At 42.1% G+C, this 26,371-nt stretch overlaps 1 protein-coding gene across 1 annotated transcript; it reads left to right on the top strand.

Moving 5' to 3' along the window:
- On the top strand, positions 1–26,134 carry MAPK14 (mitogen-activated protein kinase 14). Its single transcript, XM_086627185.1, is given in 13 exon segments — positions 1–276; positions 7,218–7,347; positions 10,828–10,886; positions 11,226–11,337; positions 12,206–12,235; positions 12,675–12,722; positions 13,169–13,241; positions 13,244–13,282; positions 14,304–14,375; positions 22,074–22,153; positions 22,700–22,778; positions 23,081–23,254; positions 23,707–26,134. Coding segments are annotated over 13 exon segments (1,080 nt in total). The 5' UTR covers positions 1–160; the 3' UTR covers positions 23,775–26,134.
- The last annotated feature ends 237 nt before the right edge of the window (positions 26,135–26,371 follow it).

Here is a 26,371-nt window from a genome sequence, read left to right on the forward strand (position 1 = left end):
AAGGAGGAGGAAGAAGAAGAAGAAGAAGCCGCCGCCGCTGCTGCTGCTGCTGTCGTTGTCGTTGCTGGTGCGGGAGGAGGAGGTGGCGGTGGGGCTGCTTCAGCCGCGGGCAGAGCCTTCCCCTCCCGCCGGGCCGGGCGGGGCGGGCTCCGGAGCCGACATGTCTCAGGAGCGGCCCAAGTTCTACCGGCAGGAGCTGAACAAGACGGTGTGGGAGGTGCCCGAGCGCTACCAGAACCTCTCCCCGGTCGGTTCCGGGGCCTACGGCTCCGTCTGGTGAGTGCCGGGAGGGGCCCGGGGCTGTAGATGCAGTGAGGGGGGGCGGGTCGCGACAGGTTGCGACCTGCGCCTGGAGACCGGCCCCGGCTGTAGGGACCCGCGGCGGGGGGGCTCGCTTGTCCTCCGGGGGTTCCTCTCCCCCGGCTTTTGACCAGTCTCCTGCAAGAAACACTTTTCCTCCCGGGTGCAGAGCGGTGCTGCCGGGAAGCCGCAGTCCTGTCTTTGGAATGCGCCGGGGATTGCACCACATGGCAGGTGGCACTAAAACATTTTTGCAGGGGAAGATAATCGTGTCCCACCCCCCCCCGGAATGATCTCATGTAGGCATATCTCACCGTGCCGCCGTGCAGTCAGGAGGTGGGGTGGAGAGGGATGGAGGCTGGCAAGGCCTCTTGTCCCAGTTTCCTTCTGGACTTGGAGGATAGATTATATTTGAGGCAATTATATTTTTAACTGGAATCTGTTGATAGGGGGGAGGGGAGTCCATGAGGCTGTTTTTGCATCCCTGACGTGTAACAGTGGGTTTACAGGTATGGATGGTTTTTTGGCAATAGTAGATCAACACCGGAAAACTTGTTTTATTGCTGTAGAACGACAGAATTACTGCAGTATGCACTGCCTGGGAGAGTAAAGTCCTGATATGAAACCTGCAGAAATACAGAGAGCTTGAAGATAAGAGTTTAGGTTTTGGTGCTTACCTAATAGGAGCAAAACATGCTGTGTTTCGTGTGTGTAGCCTGTCATACCTCCTGAATTTGTAGTTTCTCTGCTGAAGTGTGGTGGATCATTAAACATAAATTAATTGGACCGCATCCATTGTTTAATCTTAAAGACAAGGTTGCATTTGAATCAGTTTTGCTTCTAGACTTGAGCAGTCATATAGTAGAGCTGTATAAAAGTGTTCACAGATTGCTGTGTCCTCTTATCGAGAAATGGCTTCCACGTGAACATCGTGGGGTTTATTCTCTGTTCTTTGGCTCTGTCAAAGCGTGATCAGAATTTTCAGATACGGGTGCGTAATGATTACACGTCTGTTCTGCTGCTGTGTTTGAGCAGGCATGCATATTTTTTCATTAACATAATGTGCAAATTTACATCATGAATATCACAGATGTTATATCACAAGGAGGGATGCATGCTGCACTCTACCAGTAAAGACAAGGAGTTGCTTTGCACGTGCTGCAGTTTTAAAGAAAGAAGATTCTCAGGTGTTCTCAGTTGCAAAATTGTTGACAAGTTCAGCTTAAATAACATATATTTCTTAAAACTGCTGTGCCTCAATGCTTATATTTCTTAAAACACAAAGGCTGGACAATTCTAGTAGCAAGATTAGCCAATGTATGTGCAGAGTTTCTTTAAATTGAAGAGTATAGTTCTGGTGAAAGAAAGGCCTCGCTGCCGTGGCTGATAAATACCCCTGTAAGTGCCACGGACTTACGTAACTCCCCACATGTAATAGGAAATTAATTTGCTCAGTGCCTTGTCCATTGTATTTTTAAGGTTAGCCCTACACTGTCCAGTCTAGTCCTCTTGTTTTCCCCCTCCCCACAGTCTCCGTTGTGTGTGTAATACTTCCAAAGTTTTTTTTCACGACCGATAACTAAAAGAGTTTGCATCATGAATTTCCTGTTTTGCTGTGTCAAAACTTACAAAGATTGTGCAACTGTGTTCAGACCAGATGAAACAGTTTTGTATTGGAAGCGATTTCAGACATGTGACACACGAGTCCCAGGGCAGTCCCTGTTAGTGGTTTTCTCTATGTTCTTCTAATTTTCTGTATGTTCTTCTAAAAGTGTCTTTCAGAAAAGATACAGTTCGGAAAGGCTAGGCATAGGGAAAGTATGTCAGAATTAAAAAACCAAACCAAAACAAACCAGTAAAGAAAAAACCTTGCATATATATGTAATTTTATTAAGCTGTAAATGGCGACGCATTAGGATATTCCTGCAGTGACTCGTGCTATCTGTCCCTTCAGAGATTTTTCTCTCCAGTAAAACCAGTTACCTGGTTTCATTTGAGACTTTTGAGTTTGATGTACCTCTGTGCTGGGACAGTAAATCACAGGGTTTTAACCACCCTTAAACTGAATGATTAAATACACTTCTGTATATGCCTGCTGCATTATTACATTAGAATGTAATAAAATGCTCTGTTTATTTAGTTGTCAAGATGAGGCATTTAAAAATGAGGAATTTCTAGAAAGTGACGGGAAAAACTAATAAAAAAGAAAGAATTAAGCCAGCAGATGAATCATTTAGACTGTGGAGCTGTCTGCTGTAGGCTGCTTTAAATGTCTAATGCGAGTGTGACTCGGAACACCCTAATGTAAGAACCTGTCTTCATTTTGTAGTCAGTGGATGGAGAGAGGGAGGCGTTTTCTGCAGGCAGCTTAAGGCACCTGAGGCTTAAAGTCAGAGCAAATATTCCAGTGTTCTGAAGTATTGTGTTGGAAGAACGATGTTCAAATGACTGACTTGGGTATTTTTCAGGATCTGTTTTTAAAAACTGGAAGTGTACGGAGATGCAGGGAGGGATTCAGTTCCTAAACTTCGAGAGATGTCGATATGTATCCTCAGGTTGATTGTTACTAAGTCATTTAACAATTGCTGTGACATCTGTTGCGTGAAATGCAAGAATAAATGACATGGCAACAATTTTGTGTATTCATACGACATAGTCTTGTGCATGAAAAAGACTTTCTAACCAGGTCTGCACAAAAACACGTGAGGATTCCTGAAGTTATCAGCCTTGTAATCCTTCATGTAAGGAGAGGGGTCGGAGTCTCACATAAGCATTTTTTAGCTTTTTTTGTTTGTAGACTGTCAGGTTATATCGAAAACCTGTGATTTCGTCCCATTTTGACCCACAGTTGTACCAACACTGACTGAATTCCCTGGGTGTTACAAAGATACCTCTTTTTAAACTAACAGAGAAATGCGATGGATTTCAGAAATTTTAAAACATTAGGCTCCAGAGGAAAGAAAGTAACAACCCTAAATGTCACCTTTGTAGTAATAGTTGCTCTGTGGATTGTTTTTTTACCAGTATATGTCTTTAGGCTTACTAATCGCTTATCAAAGCGTGCAAGTGCCTCCAAAGTATGTGTGCATTTGGAGGGACAGGTGCCTGCTCCTCCAGGAAGGTGTGGTAGATATGGGAGGAGTGATATGAAAAGGACTATGGGACTGAGCGGGGCGAAGCAGCTGTACAGGTAGGATTAGCAGAACACGTATGAGGAAGGGGGATGGAGTAGGAGGTGGGCATGCACGGAAAAGCCATGAGCAGAGCTCTGAAAGCGAAGGCAAGTGGTTTGAATTGCATGGGATCTTCATCTGTTAAGAAACGAAATTAGTGTGAGCACATCTGCTCTATGGGGAGGTTTTTATCGCGACATTCTTAGAAGCAGAAGCCAACGTAGCAGAGGAGAAGTAAGATTTACAACTTGTTGTAGTGTGTTGAGAGGATAACTGATTGAAGTGCATGTATATACTGAGCTCAAAAGTGACTGCTTTTGTAATGCTTAAATAAATTGCACTCTTAAGAAATTCTGTGTGTACTTCAGTTCTTCAGACCACTTCATATGTTACTTCTAAGAAGATAAGTGGAATCAGTGGCTAGGTTCTCTAAAATAATTGTTTTATTCTAGCTCTTACGTTCTGGATGTAGTTCAGGTTGGCTCGGAATTGTGGTTTTAGCTCACTTAGGGCGAGGTGGATGCAGTTTGCGTGCCACAGCGCAGTGCTATGCAAGAGGTTAAAAAACGTGGAAGTGGTGAAAAATTCTGAATTTTGCTGATCTTGTTTTAAAAGGGATTTAAAACTGTGGATCGTGCAATTTTTTTCCCAGTTGGGCTTTTTTAGCTGAAATATGGTCAGTGTAACGCAGCTGTTTTACGGCTGTGATGAACGGCAGCTTTAAAAGGTTCTCCAACATGACAGCTGTTCCGTAGCTTTGTGTTCCGTACTCGTGAAGACCATTAGGCAGCTATCTGTACTGGCAGAAAATTACTCAGCATGCCTTGATCTGTAGGGAAATAGTCCTTAGGTCTCAAATATGACCGAACTCAGAATTCTTCTGACTTGAGGAGTAACTCTCCATTGCGAATGTGCAGTAATAGAAAACTTTTTTCCCTGGGCTTGTGCACAATCTCATTGTGCAGGTTGAACAGTTTCTCAGTTCTGCTGATGGCAGTTCTCCTTGGAGGTTGTACTTCTCCTATAGCGGAATGATGACTTGGTACCACCCCCAGAAACTTCCCTGGAAATACAGTGAAATTGAATTTCCTTTGGACTCTGAAATAGCCTCTGTTCTGTCTGGTGGCTTGGAAATCTTCTCTAGAGGGAATCTTGTGGAAACCAAGAGAGGAATCTGACTGTAGCTTTGAAGGTGATCGATACGCAGAGGGTCCTGTTCTTTTCAGAATGAGAGAAATGCTGATATATGCTGCCTTTTGTACCCGAAATGTTTGAAAGCTGGTAAGGATTCATGACTAATTCATAACAGCATGTGTTGAGTTGTGATGACTAATCTTATTCTTGCTCTAAGTCCTAGAAAACACCTTGAGTATCATTAAAATATTGTCATATAATTACAGCCTGAATTAGGCATGTTTGTGTATTGCAAAATGGTGTACGTGAAGCTTAAAAAAAAAAAAAAAAAAAAGGAATTCTATGTTTCCTGAAGTGTTGCTGCTTAAATATCGATGTTCTAGTGGTGTGTGAAAACTGGCTGATTTGCAATCAAGATGAAGAAATGAATGCTTACTGGCTTCCTTGTCCGCCCAGGCTGAGTGAGGTGTAAATAACTGGTGTGTGAACAGGGTTGGTGGTGGGCGTTCTTGAGGCAGTATGGTGCACCTTGAGGAATTCAGCTGTGGTGGTTTGGTGCTCCTGCCATCTATCTGGCTGTATTTTCGTGTCTTTTCCTGCTGTGTGGGTGCAGGTGCCCATTTAGAGAGGAGGAGATACTCTTCCATCGTGCACAGTGGTGTTTTCTTTTTCCATTCTCTTGCAGGACCTGGGGGAAGGGTCACTGTTCATAGAAACAAGCTTGTATTTTGTTTTCTATTTCTCATAAACCTCATAGCAAGTTTCTTGGAAACCTAGCAACTTTGAGATAAGGAGTATTTTTGCAAGTTAATTCCAGTTAGCTATAAAATAAATTATTTCAGATAGGTGCTCTGACTCGAGTGGAGGATGAGGGTTGTGTATGCAATTGTGGGTTTGTTTGAGGACAACTTTTGTGATTGGTTTGGAACTTTCTGTTAATTAAGCTGCCTCACATCTGTAAATGTATAGCTTTCCTTTTCACTTGATGTTTAGCAGAAACTGGTGCATATTCACTTTTAAATCAGGAGTTCACCCTGAATCAAGATGCAACAGGAAAATAAATGTTGTCCTTCTCTGTCTTTCTCCATGCCATACTTTCCTCTTGTTTGTTATATTGAATCAAATGTAACCTTGATTTCACGTCCCCTCTCTCTCTTCCTCCTTACTTTTTGACAAACCAGAGCTGTTCTAGATAAGAACATCAAAGAAGAGAAGAAAGAGGAGTAATTTAGTTCACAGTTAAATACCTACATTTCTTTAGTTCCTCGCATATAAGCCTTAAGCTCTGGAAGATTTTATGCAGTGTATCAGAAATGTAACATGGTTCTTCATGTGTTAAATACTCAGTTATTTCAAAAGTATCAGACTTTTGCTGCTCAATATTATAAATAAATAGGTCGTAATAGGACTTACCTCAAAAGATAATTTGTACAGTACAAAATAACAACTATATATATATATAAAGTTACCAAACAGGATGGAGTTAGTCTTCATGGGTTCCAAGAAGAAACATTATTAGATGTATAGGTTTTATGTGTAGGCTTCTGCTCAAGGGACGAGTTTTAGTACAGCTAAATATCAATTATTCACATGTATTTTTGCATAACAGGAGTTTTGTATTAGAAGTGGATTACCAAAGAGGTTTGATTTCAGCTCCAGTTGTGTTTGACAACCATCATAGTTGATTTTGTTAGACATAGGCCTTGGATTCTTGTGTGGAGGTGAACTGTAAGAGATAGTATCTTGAGCATAGCGTTTTGTGATGAAGTTGAAAACTTCAGGCTGAAAGAGTTGGGGCTGTTCAGCCTGGAGAAGAGGAGGCTCCGGGGTGACCTTATAGCGGTCTTCCAGTACCTCAAGGGGGCCTACAGGAAAGATGGGGAGAGGCTGTTCAGGAGGGCCAGTTATGATAGGACAAGGGGTAATGGTTTTAAAATAGAGGGAGGTAGGTTCAGGTTGGATATTAGAAAAAAATTTTTACTATGAGAGTGGTAGCACACTGGAACAGGTTGCCCAGAGAGGTGGTTGATGCTCCATCCCTGGAGACGTTCAAGGCCTGGTTGGATGAGGCCCTGAGCAACCTGATCTAGTTGGAGATATCCCTGTTCCTTGCAGGGGGGTTGGACTAGATGACCTTTGAAGGTCCCTTCCAGCCCTAACCATTCTATGATTCTATGATGAAGTGTGGTCTGTGAAAATAAGTTTAGGAATACAGGTAATATTTACAAATACTCTTCCTATGTCTAGGCTTTTATTGTCATATTTATGTTTAAGAGCACAACTGGTTTTACACAGAAAAATCATAAACGTTTCTTTTTGTCTACAAAATTTCCCTTTACTGTGTAAACAAGACTCATCTTCTAAACATTTTCTGTAGGAACCAGCAGTCATGTAAATAAAATACATGGGGATTTTTTTGGGGGGAGGGATGGCGGTGGGTGATGCAGGTTGTGGACCAGGATGCCTAGAAATTATTTTCATTGCAGAAATGGAGAAATGGGGTTGACCGTGACTCAGCGTCCAGATAGTTGCTATCTGGAGTTGCAAAGTGGGGATTTGAAGGTGTTGATAAAGAATTCATTTTGATAATTTGCTTACTTTTTATTGTAGTTCTGCTTTTGACACAAAAACGGGGTTGCGTGTGGCTGTAAAGAAGCTGTCCCGACCATTTCAGTCTATCATCCATGCCAAACGGACCTACCGAGAGCTGCGGCTACTTAAGCACATGAAACACGAAAACGTAAGTGGAAGGAGGTGGTACGAAAAGTTGGTCTGAAGTTGGGCTATCCAGTGAGCATCCAACATGATTGCCTTTGAGGATCTTGTTGCATAGGTTTTTCTAATACAAACACAAAGCTTGCAGTAGTCCAAGGGATTATGGTTGTAGAAAAGCATGCGGGTTAAAAAAAGGCAAACCCCACATAACCAATTTTGCATTAAAAAGTCGTAATATTTCCTAGAATAATCTGGAAATTACTGCGTAGTAGGTTCGTGCTGTCTCAAGGATTTAGGACACAGGTGATGTCATGTTCTCCTGCTTGCTTGCTGTAGTAAGGTGTAGTTTTTGTTATATTAAGAATTTATGTTAAAAAAGAAAATTTCCAAGTTTGTTTGTAGTGTCTTGTGGAGGGTTTTTCGTGTGTGTTTGTTTTGGCTTGCCAGTGTCAGAAGGGTGTGGAGTATATGTTCATGAGATTCCTGTAGGTAAAACAGGGAGGGAAAAGAGGGGGTGGAGGTGGAAATCGGGTGACTTTTCGTACAAGCTATGCCCTAAAATCATCAACAGGGAAACAACATAGGATGTGACAAATATTACGTTGAACTATTTTTTGGTATAACCTCCATTTGGTGTAGAAAAACAGTTGGTTGACCAGTTCTGTGTGTTTGTGGCATTAACACACCAAAGTATTTCTTATTGCCTGCTGTTTGGAGCAAATATTACATGCAATAGAGCAAAAAGACTCATAACCTGCCCTCTGTAAAGCTGTCAGAGTGTCAAGAGGAAAGGCAGGCACTCAATTTTTTTTTTTTTTTTTTTTTTTTTTTCTTTTCTGTTCAAGCAAACCCCAACTTAGCAGAAGGGAAATACTGTTTTGGAAGTGGGCTGAGCAAACCTAGGACCTTTATCTAGCTCAAAAAGCCAAGCAAGCCTAATTTCATTGGAAGGTTCTCCTTGGATGGTGTGTTCAGAACATCTTCTGTTGTGGTGGTTGTGTGTTGTGGCTTCTAACCACTGCAGCCAGCAGCTGGTACCCCATAAATCATCTCGGCGTTTTTAGCGTGGCTGACATAATTGGAACTCCTGATGCCCGTGGGTGCTATTGTCAGGAGCGCTTCCTCAGTGCCCCTACACGGTACCATTGTCTCAACAGCAGAGGTGGCATTTGATCCTGCTTAATATCCATCCTCTGGAGTTTTTTTCTGGACCTTTTCTCATAGCTGAGATATTCTCCAAACAGGAAAGCTTTGAATATCTGTTACCAGAGGGAGGGGGAATAAGTCAACACGTCAGTCTCTTTTGTCGAAGCTAATAAGATTAAGCAATGAAAATTAGATTGTGACTGGTGCTACAACAGTTCTACGTCTGGCATTCATTAATATTTTTGGATTAGTATTGCAAAGAGCCTCTACAGCTTCAAGAGTAAGAGATAAAAGGAAGTTAAGTTGTTTATATATAGAAATATTTATCAGTTCATCGTACCGTCATCTATCTGTGGGTAGTTTATCTAGGTTGTGGTTTAAAAATCCTGCAGAGGCAGAGATGTTCGGAGCCAGTTCAGATAGTGCTGCTGTCCTGACTAGTCAGATCTCGGTTCGGAAGCAAAACACTTGGTTTTGTGTGGCACAGAACCTACCAGCAAACCTGGCAGGCATGGCAGTTAAGGAGCTGGAGCATGGGGTGGTTTTCTCAATCCTGTATCCAGGCTGGTTCATCATTATCTTGAGCAAATAAATGGACCTGCAGAGCAGTCGAGTGTGTCTGCGTTATGTTTGCAAGTTCCAGGAGGCCTTGTTAGCTCACATAAAGTACAACACTGAGCAGATGGGAGAGCAAATGGGTTTGTTGTCAGGTGAAGAAATTAATAAGCTCTGTGACATCCTGAAATGCTGGGAGGGAAATGCAAAAAGGTTGTGCAGGTTGGGTTCTGAATCTGCTTCCGTAGAAGTGAGTCAGTGATGTGCTGCAGAATAACTGTATTTGAGCATTTGTGGAACTTGATGAAAGATATGGATAGCTTGATGCAGTGCTTTACAGTGTGGCAAGATAAAAATGATAAATCAAGAAAACCTGGAGTCTAGATAGCAAAGTCAGCTTTTGTCTTTCTGTGCTAAACTGGGTGGATAGTGTTGAATTTTTCTGTAAAAACTGATGCAGAAGAGTCTGCTGCAGAAAGAAACCGGAAGCATGAGAATTATTGCACAGGTTGGACGTGAATGTGAAGAGGTCTGTCTAGAAATGGAGTTGCTGCGAGGTGTATCGAGAGGCAAGAGAGCATTCTCTCCGTTTTCCTCAGTAAAATGTCATCTGCAATGTATAATACAATTTAGACACGAGGCTTTTCTTTCCTGCTCATTTGCTCTCTTTTCCAAAAACATAGTCTAGTTCCTTAAAGATTTTGTCTTTGGTTCTCTGCGTAGTGATAACTCAGCTGAGTTTGTCTTTGGCAAGTGTAAACAATGGGATAAAAAGGATGGTGGGACGGGGAACATGGGACTCCAGCTCTTGGTTCCGCTCGAACTGAAGTTGCTGAAACGTGTGTGATGCTTTTGTATCTGAGACAAGTGGGACGCTGACTTAAAAAGGGAAGAGGAGTTTTTTTGGAGGTGGATGAAGAGAACCTGTCCCTATTTCATATATTAAAAAAATAAAATATTATTTGTTATTATGAGAAGGAAAATAAGGTTTAAAAACACGTTTCAGTGAAAATTAGAACAGTCTTTGTCAACCAGATGGATTTTTTTTTTTTTAATGCTGTAAATGCCCTAGAAGATAATTAGGGGATAATGAGGTATGGTTATTCTTTTCCACAAGATAACACATGCACGTCCACTTGCTCTCTACTGATAGAATGGTTCAGCTGTAACATGAAAGGTGGAGTAGCAGCTCTTTGGGCAGAAAACACAGATGACAGTGTGAAGCTGTTTGTGAAAATTGGGTCTTTGTAGCGTTGCACTGTTTTCCTGACTTATTTACTAGTGTGGTCAGTATTGTTCACTGCTTGTGTTACAGATCCTTGAATTTTTCTAGCTGTTACTCAGTGCGAGTGAAACAGTCTCCCAATTCTGATTTTAATATGTAGTCACCAGCATAACTAATAATTGAGCAGGAAGGAAACAGTTTTGTCTGGTGTTCAGTTTTTTTGGTTTTCTCATCCATTTATTTCGTGAACAAACTCCTTAATTGGCTTTTTAAATAAGGTATCTAAACCAGTGTTTACACCTGCCTTTTCTACGACTCCCATTTGATGCTTTAAGTGGGTGGCTGGTGTGAAGAGCCAACTGTATATTTTTAACCTTTTTTTTTTTACACGAGAATTAAAACGTTTGTTTCTGATCATCTGTGAATACTAATTTGTCTACATCTGAGTGATTCAGATAGTTGGAAGTGAAACATCTACTGGAATGACTGGTTTCTTTTCCACAAAGGATCTTAGTAACTGTATCGTATTATAATATGAATGTATTTCTCAGCTGTTTCACTTTACTCTTTTCTTTCTAGGTGATTGGTTTGTTGGATGTGTTCACTCCTGCCAAGTCATTAGAAGAATTCAATGATGTGTAGGTAACTTCTCTAAACAACAAAACATCCTCTCTATCTTCCTTGCGTTTCCCAGATGATTATAGAAATATTTGCCACCTTAATTTGCCTGCCATCTTTCCTAAACACAAAAGATACCGGGACATCTTAAACTATTGGACTTTTCAAACTTGTTCACTTTATTGACCGGTACTGTAGGAGTCGGCATACTAATCCACTACGTTATTTCAAGTGTTGTGAACTATATTTCATTCAGCTTTGGGACAATCAGCCCTGCTACTGGAGCTTCATAGGGAATTTTTATCCTAATCCTGTGGAAGGGGTTGCTTCATAGTCTGTGTGTTTCCGTTTGTTCGTAGGTACTTGGTGACACACCTTATGGGAGCAGATCTGAACAACATTGTGAAGTGCCAGAAACTCACCGATGATCATGTGCAGTTCCTCATATACCAGATTCTTCGGGGACTGAAGGTACTTGCACTGTCCTACCTGGGTGTTGGTAGCTTGTCAACAGGAGGTGGAAGTTCTTGATGAATATTGTATCCTCAGAGATTCATAGGAGTACATAGTGGGGCTTCTGTGACTTTCCTAACATAGAATCATGGAACGGTTTGGGTTGGAAGGGACCTCAAAGATCATCCAGTTCCAACCCCCCTGCCATGGGCAGGGACACCCTCCACTACACCAGGTTGCCCAAAACCTCATCCAGCCTGGCCTGGAACACTTACAGAGATGGGGCAGCCACAGCTTCTCTGGGCAATCTGTGCCAGTGCCTCACCATCCTCAGAGCGAAAATTGCTTCCTTAGATCTAATCGTAATCTCCCCCCTTTCAGTTCAAAGCCATTGCCCCATGTCCTGTCACTACACGCCCTTGTAAAAAACCCCTCTCCAGCTTTCCTGTAGGCCCCCTTTAAGTACTGAAGGACCAGTATACCATACAATAACCTATTATTATTGTTCCTTCGTTTCATACCTCTTTGGAGCTCTGTATCAGTAAAGCTATGGATCATTTAAGAAGATATTCTATACTTTCCTATGGGTAGAGTCTGGAATATTATGGAATATGCTGCCCTCTCACCTGCTCTGACTCTGCATCTTCCATTTCTTCAGTTTTGTTTACTTGTGGTGTTCCACTCGTGGTGGCAGTGCTCCTGGGTGTTCCTGGGGAGAGACAAAGTGAAACACCTGCCTGCCTGAAACCCCTAGACACACTGGATTCCTTCTGCAGACAAGCTCTGGCATTGGAATTGTGTGGGGTGGGGTAGGGCAGTGATGTCTAGTGGAGAGATGAGGAGACTACTTGCACTGTTATATAAAACTTGTTGTCTTGCCTTACAGTACATCCATTCAGCTGACATAATACACAGGGTGAGTATTTACCCCGAGAGTATTCCTGTACTGAATCAATGTCTTTAAAAAATGTAACACAAAATCTTAGTGTAGCACCTATAGAAACAGGAACAAATATTGTGAGAATTATTTCGGTTAAACATGGCAAGTGTCTGTCAAGATCCATAGTTTCTGTTCTGCCTGTGCTTGACTTGTGTCTTTGTGAAATAGGTTCTCTATTATTTAAATACGCATCTACAGCACTGGTGTTGCAGTGAGCCTTTGTGTATTTTTGTTTATATGTGACATCTCTGAAGACCACAGAAGAGGCAGCCAATAAAATAATTTTCCCGAGTATGGAGATTTGATATTTACAGCCAGTCAGAATCTATTTCCTGGCTGCATTTACATTTTTCTTGACTTTAGACTTGTGAAACAACATATATACCACTGTTAATGCTGATGTTTCATTTTCTAGGATTTAAAACCTAGTAACCTAGCTGTAAATGAAGACTGCGAGCTAAAGGTAATGTAATCACAAGGTCTGATTCGTTCGACTGATTTGAATGAATGCCTGGTGGATGTCCCTTGGAATTAGAGACAAAATAATTCCTTACGGAAGTACTCTTGTGGCCCAAAGTAGTAGCGTTCTTTCTAGCTGTAGAGGGCTGTAAGGAAGGTTTTTCTGTATCTGTTTAAGGGTTTTTAATGAATCATCATGAAAGCGAAGAGTTAACAGGTTTAGTTTGGGTTTAGTTGTTTAAAGAGAAGATATCCAGATGTAATTCTGCTGTTGAGTCCCGTGCTGTTCTAGGCTAGTGTCTTTAACAGGTTGTGAAATTTCATTTCATAATCGGCTTTCGCAGTTGCACCACCTCTCCTCCACCCAATCCAATAACTCCTAGTTATTGCTCTAACTAGTTTGCATTGTTTCATTGCAGTAGTTGGGGGATGTCTTTTTCTGTTCTGCAGATCCTGGATTTTGGCTTGGCCCGACACACAGATGATGAGATGACCGGGTACGTGGCTACCCGGTGGTACAGGGCTCGGAGATCATGCTGAACTGGATGCATTACAACCAGACAGGTAATGCATTTAACTAACACGAGGCTTTTCAGCTCCTGAACTGTGGAAAAAAGAGGTTGTCCTTCGGTCATGCTCCTTTCCATTGATTGAGTAGTTGCCAGTCGTGGTAATTAGACTTAGTAGGGGTGATTAAGAGAAGGAAGGCATAGATTAGTGCTTGAACCACAGCCTGCCAGGTGTAACTTAAGAGTCACTGTGATAGCATACATGAGACTTCTTTGAACTTGAATGTTTGGAATTGCGATCAACAAAATATTGTCAGCACTTCGCCCTTAGTTTTCCTACACAGTGATTTTTAAAAGTGAGTAGAACGTGTCTGGATGAGGAGAGGTGTGTTTCTAGGAAGCTGCTGGGAATGTGCTGAAAAATGTCTGGAGTTATGGTGTGAAGAAATGCTAAAAAGTATATAAATTTCCCTTCCTCTCCTCTCCTCTCAGCCACTTCTAGACAGTTACATGTTCCTCACAGTTTCCAGTATCTTCTCAGCAGCACACCGTGCTTCCCTACAGTACTTCCAGATCAGGCACGGAGGAGAAAAACAAATTCTGAGAATAGTTCTTGTAGAGGAGAACATATGGGTCAAAGAAAATAATGTGTTACTCTGATTTCATACCTCACTGCTTTTTCTTCTTTTCTCTTCTTGCATGTATATGGACTCATTTGGTGCCTGTAGTGTAACAGTTGGTGGTTGGTTGGGTAGAATTTATTTAAGGCCATATGCAAATTCGTTCCTCAGAGTTGCCTTGAACAGGTTTCTTCGTCTTTGTGTAGATTCCTCCCCTGCTCTTTGGTGTTCAATGCATGTTTTGCTGTAGAAGGAAAATTTGCCTGATGGAGTATTGTTATTTGGACAAGTCTGAGGTGACTGGACAGTATCAGCTTGCCATGTATCTCTGATTGTTTCAACACCGTAAGACTATTTGAGGATGAAGTTGCTTGTACTTGTTGGATAGAGTGATTCTATTGAGACTTTATTTTTCTGCATTACGTTGTTTTGTTTTTTTTATTTTGTTTTGTTCAGTTGATATTTGGTCAGTGGGATGCATTATGGCTGAACTGTTGACTGGAAGAACGTTGTTCCCTGGTACAGACCGTATCCTTTAAAAGTAATATATTTTTGAAATGGAAGTTAAATATCTTCAGTTTCGTGTGCTTCAGAAGAAAAGAAGTTCTGAGTTTGGTTGTGGGGTTGCTTTGTTTTTAAATTAATGGCTTCTTTTACTCACAGTACGATGAGGTGAGTTCTTGATTTTGCTGCACATGAAACAATCACAATGTGCAAGAAGGCAAATCTGTTCCTCTTTGTTGTCTGTTAGTACCATTAGAATTACTCACATGTTGTTTGTTTCTGAGAGTTACTCTCCTTTACGTTTATTTAAATTCATTGCTCTTTGAGTTTGTAGAATATAACTGCATGGAGTAGGCTGACTCCTCTCACCCTTCAGGTTTCTAGCAAACATGAAACATCTTTTCTGGCCTCTCTTCTGGATCCTGGTGGCATGCTGTGAAAGCAGTGGGTTTGCAGATCCGTTAGGGCCAAGGATCTCATTCCAAATTGCTCTGAAATGTTTAGGTTCCGCTTCCATGCCCGAGCGTAAACAGACTGTGAGCCTCCTTTCACTGTGCGCTTGTATTGATGTGAAAAACCAAGTGTGAATAACATCTTTTGAAAATTTATGTTTTTTTGCTGCACCAAGTGGGCTGGACAGGACACTTGGACAGATTTGTGAGAGCGCACTTTGTGAGAGTTGGTCACGATTTCCCCCAGGAAATCAGAATTGAGACTTGATGCAAATTGTTATACTTAAAACTTGCGTTTATTCAGCCAAACAACATGTGGGGTAATTTACTGGCAAGATTTTTCATTGCCTAGGAATCAAACTTGATTTGCCCACCTTCTACCAAAGTTTATTCTTCCAACCATCGTTTATGTTAATACCTTTTGTTAATTTATTAGGATTTATATCCGTTAACTGAAATACTTTACGATTTGCTCAAAAGGAAACTCGTGTTGGAAGTGCTTGCCTTCTGTGCACGACACGACTTCTGGAAAGCATCTAGATTGTAAAACTCTTTTTGCTGAGGGGGAAGGCTTTCATTCACAGTTTCATCTCCCGTTTCAATGTGCTTTAACTTCATCATTTTTTCTCTTTTCCTGCCTGTCTCCATCTCATAATCTCTCTCCAAATTTGTTGAACTTGCTGTACTCTACTGTTTAGTCATCTCTGCCGGTTTTTTCCGTTGTCAGAAGCAGAACTAACACAAAAGTGGCTTAGAAGCTAGAAAAAAGTTGCCGTATTTCTCTCTGCTGATTTAGCATGTATAATTTGGCTGGGCAGTTTTTTCTTTTCTTTCAAGAAAAAAATGAGAAATCAAGAATTGTTGATTCAAACAAAGCAAAAGTCTTTAAGATGTTGCCATTATTTGACCCTGGTGACAGCGATTCTTCAGATCTTAAAAGTCTTGGTACATTTGCTAACAGGATTTGTAATACATGAGAAGTGCTTCACGATGTGTTCTTTATGGGAACAAACCAGTTATCTTCCAAGCCTGAGAAGTGTTTTTCTCCAACTGTATTCTTAGCTGTGAATAGCCAATATTATCCGCAATGCAAAATAAAGTTTGCTTTTAGGATCTGAATTGTTTGCTTTGTCACATTAAGATACTTTACTAATTTGTGTCTCCCAAAAGGTGCTTGTGATTATCTTAAATGCTCAATTTCTTTTGCAAACAGTAGTAATGCTTTTAAATTGAACACTCTTTCTGTTCTAAGTTGATCAGATTTTAAGAAAAATAAGGCCAAATCCTTTCCCATTGTAGATAAAACTTTGTAGTTCTGTAGTTCTTACAGCTTATGTGTGTGGTTCCCTGCTTTGAGTAATATATGTGCTGCTTGATCATGAGGTTAGAACTCTGAGGGGGGTAGGGTGTGTGGTTATCAATCTTGTTTGTGCATGTAGCGCTTATCCAAGGATCTAGAAAGGCACCAAACTGTCAGCTTTCACTCCAGTTTTGCTGACATCTAAAGACAGCAAGCAGAAGTAAGATAACGATGGGTTCTCACTTCTTCCTGTCTTGGAAGGCTCTGAAATCTTTATATATGCATGGTTTTGGGGAGAAAGTTTCAGGAATTTTCCAGATGTAGATCTTGTTGGGTACCTCTGAGCTCTTAATTTCTTTGTACCCACAGATTTGCTGAGATCTGTGTTCCTCCTGCAGTGTCACTGTTGCTGACTTACTGACTTTGCAGTTAATATTAACATGCATAATTCAAGGTTTATTTACCGTGCTTCTCCTAGCCGAGGATACAGTATATCCAAACCCACTGCAGTTCTGGGGAATTCACATTGCAGTTGGCAGCAATGTGCTTATGAGTTCTGTGTGTTCAGGAAGCTGAAAACTGGTCCTGTTGGACAACTGAAAAAATTGACGTTCTTCTTGCTTTTTTGTCTCAAGACCTTAATTTTCTGAAGTATATAGCTTCGTATTTCCAAAATGAAATAGCTAGTGACAGAATAGGTAATGCCTGTTCAGTATGTCCAGGATGATCACCCTCCTGTTCAGATGATTCTCTTCCTTGAAATATTGGTCCTGTTCAGCGGGGATTTAGCAGAAATGGTGTGATGTTATTTACAGTCCATCAAATATTTCTTTATATGGCCAGATGTGCATATATTACTTGTAAGAGGCTTCAGTTCAGGAAAGCTGTACAGTTAATTTAATCTGGTAAGTAATCAAATTGTATTCTGAGGTGATTATCTTTGATGATATGATGATTATGCCACTGATAAACTAATGCTGAATTTAGTTTTCAGTTCTGAAGAACCTAATCTATAGAGATTCTGAACATGTCTGTCATTGTCTTAAAGCAAGAACTGTAGGTACTCTTGGAATAAAAAAACATGATTATATGGGATTAGTTCTACAGGATTACAATATTTCCAACATAAACCTGAATGTAAGCTAATTGAATTTTTCCTGTTGTAATCTATGGGTGGAAATATTTGGCTGAAAGATGGATTTCTAATATTGGTAAAACCTCTGCTAGGAGGTGGAGAAGGGGAGCAAGATTGTGGGAAAGACTAGTCAGAGACACAAAATTGAGGTAATGAAAATGACAGTCCTTCAGGAATTTCGTGTGAGGCGTAGCTAGAGGTTTTTGTTTTGTTATTCTCATGTCTGTATCACGCCAAGATCTGTTTCTGTTAAAAATGTATATTCCTGTTTTTTTTACAGCTCTTGTAATACGAACGATTCATACAAATAAGTAGAAAAGTTGACTTTAAGTTTGACAGTTCATCTTGTATTAAAGTGGTATAAGGAACAAATAATATCTTGAATGTTTTGTACTCGCTTAGCCAATTTTCGTTTTCTGTACGTTTGAAGTTGACTGTATTCCCTTTAAACTCTGAAGAGCATTTTTATTTTTCAGTAGTGTGGTGCTTCCATGGTAACTAACCAGTCTGAAATTGCATATTCTTCTGATCCACTTACTCTTGCTCGTAGTGGCAGCTAAAACAACTTCGGAACGTGGCTTTGCCTGGATGAGCCCTGCTACTGATGGTGATGGCAGGGTGTCTTCTGAATTTTGGAATCACTGAGACTTGCCAGTCCTTGGGGGTTCATTGGTGGTGGCATTTGGGGTTTGCATGCTGCGCTTTCCTTCTCCATGCACATGTGGGTTTATTTTTTTGGCTTTTGCTTTGTATTTACTGAGTGTTTTTCCTGTCTTTAATTGCTTATGGCTCGTTTCTCTGGGACGTGGTAGGCCCTGTAGTTAAATGAAAGCTGAGATTCAGCAGGTTATAGATGGCAGACCTAAAACTAGAGGCAGGGCTTGGGTTTGGGCATGCCTGTGGCAGTGCCAGTTAGGCATCCTGTGTTTTCTCTTATCTGAGAAGATGCTGGAGTGTGTTACACAAGTACGCTGTTCCCTGGGAAAAGAGCTGACAGCAAACTGGGCATCAGTATTGCTGGCACACCTGCTGCACGTGATCTCAAATGCCTTTAAAAGAACTGAAATATTTAAACTGAGGCATGGCCTGTGACTTCTGAGGCACGTTAGCACTCCGAAATTTGCACAACTGCTTCTTGCACAAGAATGAGTGAAAGGTGTGAGGGCTGTTTTGAATGGCACTGAAGAAAAGGCAACTTAAATGAGCCAGTTGTGGTTAGTGTGGCACCCTTTGCTTGTTCTCCTACACCAGCAGATACACTGACTTCATTTTAAGCATTAAGAGTTGGCAGTTCAGCAGCTAAGCCAAATCCAACTAGGGACCTTGGATTTTCCAGGGCTTTTAATTCATTTCATCTGTAAAACTTTTACCTAAAGTTTACACCAAAAGATAAATGTTTCAGCAAAGTATTGGTGATTTCCTTCATGCACACCTTGCCAGTGCCATAGGAACTCTAGGCTTTTTTTTAAAAAAAAAAAGACAATATTTGAAGTTCTTAACAGTATTTGAATTAAAAGATGTTCTAACAAGGAATTGTAACTGTATCTTAAAACATCAGGATGACATTGATCCCAGAAAAAACATTGTCTAGTAAGTAGATGACTCCTGTTGAAAGGAATATGTGGAAGTAGTTTGGAATAATTCAAAGGGCAAATAAAAACTTTACACAGTCTGAAATCGCTAGTTGGTTTTGAAGGGCAGCCTGGAGGATAATTCAGAGAAGAAGGGAGATTATTCTTTTAATGGTTTTAAAAAGATACCTGTGTCTCCTTACTATTTTGAGTTTTAGACATAAAACTATGTCTTCAGTGGATTTTTTCCCCTCAAGCGTATGTTTTGTCACTTACGCCAAACATTTAATTTTTCTGCCTTGTTGAAGAGGACACCTCGCACTGGCACATGGCCTGGTGGAAGCTCTTTTCTGGGTAAAACACTTTTTGCATCTGCAGTGTTACGTCACGAGAGCTTTCTACGTAGAGATTTTAAATCTGAGCCCGTATCCTGCTCTCTCTGGTGCTGGGCAGCGGGGAGGTGCAGGGGGCGAGCACCCTCTGCCCCTGCAGCACCCCGGCTGCTCCAGGCCTGAGCAAGGTGCACCCCATGGTCAGGGTTAGGGATGTGCTGTAGGTCACCAGCAGGGTCCAGTTGGTTTCTAGCTAAGTTTTAGAAGTGGCTGAATTACCTTGGAAGGTGTTCACAAAAGGCCTTGACTTTTTTAATATTAGTGCCTACACTTTCCAACCTTCCACTTTATTTCCGTCTGTCACTAACATAACCTAATCCTGCTAACTGCTGCTGCCTTGGTGTGGGGCCTGAAAGGGTGAAGTGAGCATGTAAACTGGTCCTCTGCCAGTGGGGTGAAAGCTTTGACTCCTCCTCCTCCATAGACAAGGATGCAGCGACCCACTCAGTGCATGTGCTGTGTTCCCAGGCAAGCCCTTCAATCTGCCGGATGCAGACAGAGCTGTGTTACAAGGGGATGTTCAATTGTAAACGAGAGGAATGAACGTGGTTTGCTTAAAATTAGCTTTTCAGTCGAGGCCTTGGCAGGCATCAACTTTCGACGTTACCAGGCTGATATGTCGCGCTTTTCATTTTGATTTGTCCCAGCATTTTCCTTTATGGTCCATCATTAGATATTGATCAGTTGAAGCTCATTTTGAGACTCGTTGGAACCCCAGGGCCTGAGCTTTTGAAGAAAATCTCCTCAGAGTCTGTGAGTTTACACTTTGATTGTAATATCTGCCCTTTTGGAAGTCCCAAGCTTGTGTGTTGCCCTCCTGTAGTCTATCTGTAGTATGTGTTGGGATTTATTTTCTGTTATTTTTCTCCCTTTGTCATTCTTTGCTCTTGGATGGCTTTGAGTTCTTATGCTGCGTGTATCTGATCTTTATTCCTCTTACCTCTGCCTGTGGTATGATTTCTTGCTTCCATGTTCTCATTTTACTGCTTCGTGACTTTTCTTTCAGTTTGTGGGTTTATACTTCGTGATATATTGTATGATCAGATGCTGCTGGAGAAGTATTTTTCACAGCTAAGAGCTTGAGGCTCATCCCAATTATTGTTTCTCCAGATTGCCTACCCAAGGATCTTTCTTACCAGGAGCAAGTGTGTTATCCCCTAAACACACACACAGTCCCTGTGTAGCATGATTAATTTCTGAAACACTGCTGCCACCATTTTTTTTTTTTGTAGCAAAAAATCCAACATGCCTTTTAGGTGCTTTATGTAGCAGCTGTTTCTGGGGCACTCAGTGTGTGTATATATAAATATATATATATAAAAAATATAACTAGCTATGCAAAGTATTTAAAGGGAATTGCTGTATGGAGCCCTTTTAACAAGGTAATAGCAAAAAACGTTCCACAGTCTCCTTTTTAAAGGGTGACCTCTATTTTCAGCCATACTGCCATTTCTGCGTTGTCCTCAGCTTGAGTTGTGAACTTCTGCAAAAATAGTATTAAATGGCATTTAATTGTACCCGTTTCTGAAGGTGAAGGGCATGAAGTTAGAGCAAGAGACGCCGTAACAGTACGGATTAACAAGCACAGTGAGCAGTGAGCACGCATGGAGGTAACTCACAGCATACCTCAGCGAGGCACTCCGCTGTTTCTGATCCGTGATGGAGGATCAGCGTGGTGGAGAGTGATGAAAAGGTTCTTTTGTGCTGCAGCTGATGTTCTTTTTCATGTAGCAGTGATGGGGAATGTGAAATGTCAGGTTAGCTTTGAGTTACGTGCGATGTGGTGCAGGTTGGAATCAATTGGTCAACTTGCTGAGTATCACACCTGTTTAAAAAGCCCTGGGATGTGCCACCCTTGGAAAGGGCAGAACTGGATAATGCAGGTGGCTTCGGGTGCCCTGTGAACTGACCTTAAGGGTAGTCTGGTATTTGAAGTACGGGGGATCAGCAGGAGAGAGAGGCTTAAAGGTTGACTAGGTTAAGCAAAAGATTAGTTTGCATACGTAAGATTGAAGTGGGTCTCTTCTTTTACTGTGCAATGTTTAAAAAAAAACCCAAACATAATTGCTCTTAGCCAGGTCCAAATCAAGAGTCTGTTTAAAAAAAGAATGCAGTAAAGTACTGTTGCTACTAATTTTTTCCATTGTATGGAGATAGAAAAGCTATTAAGTGTTTGAGGGCCTTCAGTGTGTCACTGTCATGAATTCTGACTTTCTACTGCATTCCTTTACTTGCTTTACTTTCTCTGTCTGTTCACTGACATCAGCTAATTCTGTCTTATGCAATGCTAATGCTTTTCTAATTTTGCATTTATTGCCTTCTGTCACCTCGCCCACATCTCAAAGTGCATCCAAAGCTGTTTTGAAGGAGGTGTCAGTTGTGAGCTGATTTCACTTTGCACCACAAGGACTTCAGTACGTTCTGTGCAGCAAGAAAAAAAGCTGGTAACCAGTGCAGAGGATACAGTTTTTGTTTCTGTGTTAATTTTTGTTCATTTTCCTGAGGCTGTTTGTAGCTGCAGCAGCCTAGGAAAATTTTTGAGGAGTAGCTTCAGCCAAAGGAAACGTCTCCTGTGGTGGCTTAAAACTGTTGGGAAATGTGAGCGCAGCCGTGTTGTAGTGTAATGCCACTCATGGCAGACAGAAATACTTTCTGTACTGACCCCGTTACCAACTGATCAGTAATTCTCCATCGGTTCAAGTGTTCACTAGTGCAACTGCTGAACTTTTCACAAGCGTTTGGAAAAGCAGCGGACCCTGCCTGTTTGGCTTTTGCCTTGTGGTTTGCAGAAGAGATGCTTTGTGTGCAGCTGTTCTCTGTTTAAAATGGTTTTTGCACTGTGTTTAACAAAGCCCTTGACGAGGCACTTAAGATATTAACCAGCTTCAGCAGATCATGCGTCTGACGGGAACACCCCCTGCATATCTCATTAACAGGATGCCCAGTCACGAGGTGAGGCCTGAGCAGAGGAGGGGGGGGTTGCAGGGCAGGTCTTCACTTGCAGCGCTCGCTGCTTCCATAAATGATACCCTCGCATGTGGCATGGGGGGGGCAATGAACTGCCTGCTCTTCAGCAAGATTTTTTGGACTAAATGAAGACTTGAGATGTGGACAGTGCGTACTCAGCCACAGACTTCTGAGACTCAGGAGAGCCTGGGTGTGAGTGGGTTTTGCGTTGTGTGCCACGTTGTGCAGCTTACCAGCAGACACCGTACGGCATGCAGCCTTACTGGGACTCCGAGGCAGCCAGCTCTCGCAGCACCTCTTTGCTTTTCAGTCTTGCATGAACCCCCAGTAATGTCAGCTCTTCCTCTGCTGTCTCCAGTGGCCTTTAGTTGGGAAGGGATAATGCTGATGGGCTTATAAGTATCGGAATAAGTAACAAGAAGGCAAAGCAAGGAGGCAGACCATAATAACTGGTGCTTCAGGATGGTTGAAATGTACTTTGTCTTGATGACTGGGTTGTATTGTACTTCAACAGAACATTTATTTCCACAGGCAAGAAACTACATTCAGTCTTTGTCTTACATGCCGAAAATGAACTTTGAAAATGTGTTTATTGGTGCCAATCCACTAGGTAAGGCTTGTTTTTCAAATGTGCTCCTTCTGAAGCTGAAACTAGCATGTCCTGGGATACCAAGGCTTTTCCCAAAGCTTTGTTGTGACTGCAGAACTAGTTCAGAACAGAGCTACATACCATTTTCAAAGTTTACAAAGCATCTGTGGAGTGTAAGAGGAAGAAATTGTGGATGATGGGGTGGGTCCTGAGAAACTACAGATTCCTCATATACATGGGGCTTTTATGAGCTTACGTTCCAGAACAGCGTCACACAGCTCACGGTGTGAAATCCTGCCTTTTCTCTTGTGGTGCTTTTGCAGCTGTGGACTTGCTGGAGAAGATGTTGGTACTGGATACTGACAAACGAATTACTGCAGCAGAAGCGTTGGCTCATGCCTACTTTGCCCAGTATCACGACCCTGACGATGAACCAGTGGCAGACCCCTATGACCAGTCTTTTGAAAGCAGAGAACTTGAGATTGAAGAATGGAAAAGTGAGTTTGGGGGACAGGAGAGAGGGAGCCAGCCTGCTTCCTTTGTGGTCCGTTCCACAAGCTGCGGTTCAAAAGGAGGCACAAAAGAAACCGACAAAAACACGGGCATTCTTTTCCTTCTGAGGTCCTTACTCTGAACGAATCTACCACGTGCTGTGCACGTAATTAACATAATTCCTGGTAACTAATTAACACTGCGAGCATACAAACGTGTAGGTGACCTAGCTGCTCATGTCTTTGGGTTTTCAAACTTATTCACGTCTCCTCAACACTCTGGAAGTATCTCTTGTTGTGTGTGTTAGTCTCAGAATGGTGTAGTCATTCTTTTCTTAATTGAACTTTGTTTTTGATTTAAAATAGTGTTAGAAGCTTTAAGATTGTCGCAGGTTTTCTTGCATGAGGGATGTCTTTAGTGCTGCCCATTAAGTTTCCGTCACGCTTTTTCCCACCAGGTCTGACTTACGATGAAGTCATCAGCTTTGTGCCACCACCGCTTGACCAAGAGGAGATGGAGTCCTGAGAAACGGCGCTCTCCTGTTTGTCCCACTTCACTGTGAGGGGAAGGCCTGTTCCTAGGGACTCTCCAAATATCGTTCAAGTGCCTCGTCACAACAATATTCTCCTTGGTGGAGGGGTTTTGTGTGTGTTGAGTTGGGGAGGGTGGGGGGAGGGAAGGAAGCTGAGTCTGTGTAAACATGCTGCATGCTCTCTTGTGTTCTGTGTACAGCCCGGGGCGAGCCTCTGAAGACCTGTTCTGACTGCTCTTCAGTCCTCCCACAGCAACAGTGCTCAACCAGTTTGCACTGCTGGGGCGAGGTGGGGAAGTTGACGTTTAGAGTTTTGGTTACAATCGTTGCCGTTTATCAATTCTTCTACAATTAAGGAACCTCAAAATAATGGAAGTCGTTTTGTAGGCTGAGTGTCCTCTGTTTTCTTTAGGACTGAAGGTGGGATTGAGGGATGTCCTTGTTCGATGCCAGTTGGCTGATTTACACCCAGATCTTCCTGGTACAGCAGAATGTACAGGCCTCCTAATGTCTGATTTTTTTGGAACATGAAAAGGTTTTGTTTGAAACTGTAAATATGTTTGTGCCTTAAATTGAATGGGGAGAGAGGGGAAAGGAAGTCTGGAGTGGAAATCTTTGACCCCGCTGGTTTTCAGGGGGAAGGCTCCCAGATAGCCAGGCACGAACTCGATGTAATCAGGAAATAACTTTCTGAGGCAACAGCCTCTACCCCTGGATTGGTATTCCTGTATTTTTCCCTTTTCCCCTCCTCTCCTTCTGAGGCTTCCCAGCATTAGCTCCCAGGAGATGGAGGCTGGAGAAGATTCTTGCTAGCCACACGTTTTGTGTGTTTTGTTCCTTAAAAGGTGGAGTGTTTTTGCATGTCATAGCTGTATGTGCATGTAGAGCTGCCCGATTTCTGTCGTTACTTTTTTGGGGATGGCACTGGGGCAGTTAAATCATCAGTGAACTATTTCACCGAGTACCTCAGCCAGTGCCATGAAATCACAGCGTCCTTCCTCTTGTGCTGCAGCTCCTTGGGAAACACCTGCTGTTCTGGAGGCTTTGAGGAAAGGATAAAATAGATGGCGTAGAAACATGCACCTTTTTTCTTTGTGTTCTGACCTTCTGGCTGTAGAGGAGGAGAACTTGGGACGGAGGGGTTCTTGTGAGATCAAATGTAAAAAATGTTTGTCAAAGAAACAACTACGGCATCTTGTGCCAGAACTTAAGTTATTTCCTGAAAAGAAGTTTTTTAGAAGTATTGGAATCCAAAGCAAAGAAATAAGCATGCATAAAACCACAATCCCCCTTTCACTGTCTATATCTATAAATAGAAATATTTATATATGTATAAAAAAATAACATTAACTAGGGTTGGTTTTTTGCCCTCTCAGATAAGAGCTGCTTGGCTGTTTTTTAGCAGGTTGATCTCTGCCTGAGGAAACACAGAAAGGGAGTATGTTTGAATACAAACATGGTTCAAGTATTTTGTATTTTCCAGGACTCTGCGTGAACGGAAGGCCCAGAGTCAGAGCCTGGCAGCGGGGAGGTTTCTCAGCGTGTTTGGGTGCTAGAGCTGTACCTGGGCAGCTCAGGAGCCCGGCTTCAGGACTTGTGGAGGAGATGTTTTTAGGAATTTATTTGTTGCAGGCATCCTGTGTGGGCAACGTTACCTGTGTATGTGAGGAGAAAGGCTTTTGCAGTATTTTGTATTCTTGTTACCTAGGGGACGAAGAGGAGCTGTTTGTAGTGTTTTTACCCCGTGTTTGAAGAGGCAGCACAAAGGGACGGGACACGGATGACAAAGCCATTGATTCTTCCTAGGCTACTTTCCAGTGATCTCTTCAGGTCCAACGCTTACAATAAAGGTCTGGGGTGAGATGAAGAGAGCAGTTATTTCATGCTCTGGGATAAAACTCTCCTCAGCCCAACAGAATCAAGACAGAAAACCTCCCTTTTCTGCTGGACCAGCAGTCCAGGTGTTCAAATGAAAATGTAGATATACTGTGTAAACCTCCAGCAAGATTATTTTTATTAGCCATTTTACGTGTAGATGCTACAGTGTGATTTCATGCAGAAATATTGCTAAAGATTTTTAAAAATATAGACGTTGTGAGTGCCTGTGTGTGTCCGTGTGTGTGTGAGTGGGAATGTTCCATTCGGAGGCCGTGCTCCGTCGGGAGCCGTGTGGCATGCACTCCCTGCCCTCGGTGCCATGCTGCTCAGCTGCCCGCAGCCTGAGCAGGACACCGCACTTCAAAGAAGAGCTCTGCTAGTTTGTTTCTATCCATGAATTTTGCTGTAATTGGTTATGCCAGATAAAATGTCACAATACCACTGGTTAAAAATAAAACCTATTTTTCAGATTTACTGCGCTGATGGTGCTTAGAAACCTCTTGCACTAAACAGTTGGTTTTACCACAGTGTGAGTTTCTCCCTCGTGTCGTATGGGATCCGTATGGGATCCATCTGGGAGGGGTGGGCAGGGCCGGGTGACTCATTGACTGACTCTGCTGACACTGGACTTGTGTCCTTACGTGTCCCCAGCGAATTCTTTGCTACAAAACCAGCTTAGAGTCTGACCGTAAGTACTGGACGCAGGAAAAAA

The sequence above is a fragment of the Tauraco erythrolophus genome, chromosome 27 (assembly GCF_009769465.1).
Source record: "Tauraco erythrolophus isolate bTauEry1 chromosome 27, bTauEry1.pri, whole genome shotgun sequence".
Lineage (NCBI taxonomy): Eukaryota > Metazoa > Chordata > Aves > Musophagiformes > Musophagidae > Tauraco > Tauraco erythrolophus.